This window comes from Triticum dicoccoides, chromosome 3B (genome assembly GCF_002162155.2).
Source record: "Triticum dicoccoides isolate Atlit2015 ecotype Zavitan chromosome 3B, WEW_v2.0, whole genome shotgun sequence".
In the NCBI taxonomy this organism is placed as follows: Eukaryota; Viridiplantae; Streptophyta; class Magnoliopsida; order Poales; family Poaceae; genus Triticum; species Triticum dicoccoides.
The window spans coordinates 828273833-828279230 of NC_041385.1; the positions used below are offsets into that span (position 1 = coordinate 828273833).

Below are 5398 nucleotides of genomic sequence, written 5' to 3' on the forward strand. Positions count from 1 at the left end.
AACAAACGTAAGCTTAGCTGTGTGGCGCCCGTCGACACCGTCGTAGCCGAAGAAAAAGGCGCGGCTGCGAATGGTCTTGACGGGCTCGAGCAACTTCCGCTCGGCGTGAACATTGGAAACTTGCATTGCATGGCTCCATGGAGACGATACGATGGTCATCAGTTCTCCAGCGGACTCCAGAAGAAAACAATGATGAATACAGAGCTTCACGTCGAACATTTCGGCGATCAGTTCGAGCGAGTGAACAATAGAGAGTCAGAGAAAGTAAAAAAAAATATTCTATCTTGGGCCAACATTTTACATCCTGGGCCTTTACCCAATCATCATCTCTTTCACCTCTCCCCAGCGCCATATGTGCTAGCCCGTCTATAAATAAACTCTTCTCAAACACGAACACAGCATCTATCGATTAAAAAAAATCTATAAATAAACTCTTCTCAAACCCGAACACAGCATCTAACAAAATATGAGCCTATGGAAAACAAAGAGAACACCTGCTAGGTGCAAATATTCACATGTGAACCCGATAGATCGACGAACGAAGCGTCAACTGAAGTAGCTGGTTTTCAAAGAGAGGCCTCCATGTGTTGGTGTGATGACTTGGTAAGCGTCTACCAATATAGTGCATATGTTCTCTTCCATCTTTCTTTATAGATACTCAGCAGGTTAACCATTTAGGAATCACATTCAGTCTATTGATGGGCGTACTATATATGTATGTCAGGGAAAGGATCAAAGTGAGTGAGATGCCTGCTAAAGAGACAAAACCTCATTGATCACGACCTGCCCCCTTTTGGCATCTGCTGAAAGTGAAACTATAGAAAGATAGAATTGGTATAACTGATGGATTGATTGTATTGCATTGAGGCCTCGGCCGGTATATATAAGAGTACAGGACTTGGGGTGCAAGGCAACCCCGGATACATAAGGCAGTCTACGATATGAATATCTACAACTACCAAATATACTCTAACATCCCCCGGCAGTCACAGCGGGAGCACCGCAGACGATGAGACTGGAGAAGAAGCCGAAGGCGGGAGCCGATAGACTAACATCCCCCCGCAGTTGGAACGGCGGTGCGCTGCAGACGCTGCGACTGCAGCGAAAACCGGCGAGTAACTCATGCGGATGGTAGCCCTTTGTGCCGATGTCGAGGAAGCCGAGCTGTAGGGTGAATAGCCGTGGTCGAGGATGCCATGCGTAGGGTAGCCGTGGTCGATGTGGAGCTATCAAGGTTGCCGAGGGTAAGGAGCCGCTCAGGAAGCCGCGGGTGCTCGAGGAGGCGCCGTGAGGATGGTGGCGCGAAGGGGAAGCCACCTAGGACGAAGACGGCGACGCGTCGAGGCAGTCGAAAGGGGGTCGGTGCCGAAGTCGATGCAGTCAGGACCCGATATGCGAGACATTCTCGGGTTTGCCAGGCCCAAAAACACCTCGGGGACGATGGCGCGCACCGGTGTTGCCGATACCGGACGTGCGAGGGAGGGTACACACCAGGCGCTGTTGTCTGAGGGACCAGCAGAGAAGGCCTCCACGACGGTCGCAGGCGCACAATGGCGGGGTAGAAGATGCCGATGCAGCCCGCACTTGTCGGAGTAGACGAAGGGAAAGAACAAGACGACGACGCTGACGATGAGGTGGTGCTGGACGAAGCGAAGAGGTGAACCTGGACGATCTGGTGCAAGGCCTGATGATCCAGATGATGCGGCGGCGGAGCTCGAAGGAGACGGCGAAGAACTCGAACAACTTGATGAAGACCACGCGCACAAGGCGCGCACTGACGTAGTCGTAGACGATGTCGAGGACGTAGTCGATGGCGATGAAGATGCAACGGCGGAGAGGACCAGGGAGAACGGCGCTGCAAACGACGCAGCCGCAACCCTCGTGTCGGTGGAGATGCACGCGTACTGAAGACACTCGTCCCAAATCCGTACGTGTCGCGACCGTACGCCGATCAGTTGATCAGACCGACAACGCACGTGTGAGACGACGGACGACAATGCTGCGCAGATCGGAGTCATGGCGGAGAAGTCGGGGACGACCGGCTTGGGGACCGTGTTGCGGAGGAGCCTAGCAGCGCTGCGGGTGGTGCCCCGACACGCACCGCACGCCAGCCCGAATGACACGGGTGTTGGAGAAGAACAGCCGGTGATGATGTCGAAGAAGAGGCGTGCGCTCGACGGGCGGTGGGCGACTCAATCTCTATTAGTGATCGAGTAAAAAATCAGAGAAACTACCAAAAAGAAATCAACATCAATAAATCTTCGTGTAAACCTCCAGGTTGCACGTAGAACTGGTTCCTCAGCCTCTTTTCTCTGCCCGCCACCTACCATCAGGAGCCCGTGGTGGGAGACAGAGGAAGATGGCCGGGTGGAGGGACGGCGCCGCCACGGGACCGGTCGACGACGAGTGGAGGGCGCCCGCGGAAGCCCTAGCTGCCACCACGGCAGCGCGGGGAAGGACGCGTGCGCCGCAAGGAGACCACGGCTGCCACCACGGCGGCGCGAATCGGGGTCGTCGTTGACGGCCTCCATGACGGATGATGAGGTACACGTCGATCTGCTGCTGCTGGACGCGAGACGACGGCGGATTAACTCGATCCGTCGCAGAGGAGGGCGCTGCCCCCAGCGGAGGTCATAGGAAACCTCCCCGGGGGCGCTCTACGAAGCCGTCGTGAGGGCGCGCTGATTGCGCACCGTGGTGGACGGCCGGTGGCGCGAGAAGAACAAGGGTGTGTGAGAAGCAGCGGAAGAATTAGGGTTTGTGGCCAAGGATCCGAACCTAACCTCGTGATACCATATAGAAAGATAGAATTGGTATAACTGATGGATTGATTGTATTGCATTGAGGCCTCGGTCGGTATATATAAGAGTACAGGACTTGGGGTGCAAGGCAACCCCGGATACGTAAGACAGTCTACGATATGATTATCTACAACTACCAAATATACTCTAACAGAAACAGCCACACGCTTTGTGCTGCAAATGCACCAGGACGAGGGGTATTCGGAATTTACTAGGCATCCAGCTAAGTAGTGACGAGGAACTGGTTGGAGTCTTCAGTTTGTGTGGTGCGCAATTTGGGCAAAGGAAGCCAAGATCTTCGACTTTAGTGGCTACAACCATTTTCTGGACTATATGGCCCCGAAAAGCTTTATTCCACCTGTGATGGCTGCCAAAAAATGTGCATACAACGTTCAAGTTATAAGCGAATAGAACTCATGGGGCAGTTTGTTTTGTTGTTTCTTTCCTCTTTCCTTTTCTTTTGTCTCCTACCTCGCCTCCGTCTTTGTCGTTCCACTCTTCCTATTGTGCATGTAAAAATTGTGTTGGACAAGTTTCTCCATGCATGTCGTCCGTTTCTAATAAAAAGGAATGTGTCTCCCCTCGTGAAGTTGGTGAAAGAATACTATGTATGTTCTAGCAACATAGCTTAACATTATGTGCTCTAGTATGATATAAGTAGAAGATTTGCCCATCGCCTCTGCTATATGTCGTTTTTATATCATCAAAACAAAATTCTAATATTGTAAAACCTTCAGTTATACATATTTTTTTATCAATGAAGATTCAGAACATAAATATAATTAATGCATTGCCAATGAAGGCACATCAAACAAGCACATGCAGATAAAAAAGCTGTAATTTCTTATTTTGTTGAAAACCTTACATACGACCTTCAATAAAACTTATTCCAATTCATTTGCTACTGTGCCAGCAAATTATTTATAACAGCTTTCTCTCAAAAAAAGGGTGCACGCCGAGGGATCCCCTTTCGGCGGTGACGAATAACCCTTGGTGGAGATGGATTATTCTTGCAATAATCTGCATCACTGCAACTCTCTTCATTGTTACCAGTATTTCCACTTGTTTTGCTGGAATCTGTGTCATCATCCTTCCTTGTATAGTCAATAATATCTCCAATCGGAACACTTGTCCTCATATCCTCTTTGATTCCTTTAAGCTGCAAAAAAAATAGTCAAAAATTGAAAACGTTAAATGAAATAATAACACAGGGTAAGTTTCAATAGTTACACAATAGTTTAGTAGCTTACGTTACAACCCAGAGAGCAGAAGCGGAATGGGTCAAGAAGAGCACGATTGCAAATCTCACAATTGTATGATGATGATGATGCCTTGATCGCGGAAACACCACAACCACGATGTTGTGGGCGCTCATTAAGAAATACAACTGTTGCACTATTGATGACATATGTTTGTACATCACTAATATCAAGTATATCTTTTAACTCGGCAACCCTGACCACATCATGGTAGGATGACCGCCTTATCTACAAGATTCCATAAGTTAGTTCATGTTGGTCATGACACGAAGGTAGATCAATCCACTTTTCCATGAAAGATAATACATGTTTGATATTTTTATATGATGGGTTGTATTAGATTTGGTAACTTTTGACACATGTTCTGTAAATAGGAGGTAGGTGTTAATACCAACCATATTTATATAACAAGATCCCCAAGTTCACAGATAATATAAAATGATGTAAAATTCTCTTGAATAATCTCTATTACCAAATCATAACGTTGTTCACCATACCTGGATTACTCGATGGGTGGAATGATGGCGCGAACGACAATAATAGCAGAAGGCGCTCTTCGAATCCTCGCAATCTATGCAGAATAGGTTACACTCATTACGAGTAGAGGAAAGATGGTTGGTGCAAATTGTGAAGAACTGTGTTGCAAGCAGTAGCTCTAGCCATGTAGGAACCATCCCCCCCTTCATGGCGAAAACAAAGATACTTTGCAATTGTACTACTATGTGTTGTGTTTATTAAGGGACGGTATGTGGTACCTTTATAGTGTGATCTAGGCAGTAAAACAGCTGGCGCACATAGTTTGTTGCGGAAATTGTGGGGCTGAAACTGACATGTGTGTCCAGAAAGACAGACCCGCATATCTTTTGTAATTTTTAGGTGCTTAGGTTAGGTACAACCAAACATTTGGCATTTCTCCATTTCAGTGGATGGTTATCCATTCTTCTTAGTACATCTAGGAATACATTTCGCGTGCACAAAATATTTTCTTTAGTGACACAAATGCCAAAGAGGATTGCCACCAAACATAATGGGAAAGGATGAGTACTTACTTAGGCCATGAAAAAACAATAAGAATGTGTGCATTAAGATTAATGGCTTAGCTGGACCGCCAAGCCAACACATAATTAGTTCTATGACTTAAATATTTTATGATACGATGTATAAATACTGGAAATTATATGGCCCATATCAATACTAAGACAATTGTGAAAATGAATTGCAAATCAAACAAAAGATTTGATCTACAAACATATATTTTTATTATGAGAATCGTCTTTAGATGTGCTCCTTTTGTCTTTTCCTGCGTGTACTTTGAAATATCTTCCTTTTTTGCGGGTC

At 47.0% G+C, this 5398-nt stretch overlaps 1 protein-coding gene across 1 annotated transcript; it reads right to left on the reverse strand.

Annotated features, from left to right (window-relative positions):
• Nucleotides 1-3621: 3621 nt before the first annotated feature.
• On the reverse strand, nucleotides 3622-4783 carry LOC119282518. The gene is made up of 3 exons (XM_037562721.1): nucleotides 4558-4783; nucleotides 4052-4288; nucleotides 3622-3960 (listed from the first exon to the last, which is right to left on the reverse strand). Exons 1-3 carry the CDS (start codon nucleotides 4744-4746, stop codon nucleotides 3739-3741), a joined length of 648 nt encoding a protein of 215 aa, XP_037418618.1. The 5' UTR covers nucleotides 4747-4783; the 3' UTR covers nucleotides 3622-3738.
• Between the last annotated feature and the right edge of the window lie 615 nt (nucleotides 4784-5398).

Excerpts from the sequence above, each read along its gene's own strand:
- LOC119282518 (XM_037562721.1), bottom strand. The coding sequence starts at position 4,746 with ATGAAGGGGGGGATGGTTCCTACATGGCTAGAGCTACTGCTTGCAACA. Across the intron at positions 4,289-4,557 it reads CCACCCATCGAGTAATCCAG|ATAAGGCGGTCATCCTACCA; the intron begins GTATGGTGAACA and ends GGAATCTTGTAG. Across the intron at positions 3,961-4,051 it reads TCTGCTCTCTGGGTTGTAAC|CTTAAAGGAATCAAAGAGGA; the intron begins GTAAGCTACTAA and ends TTTTTTTTGCAG.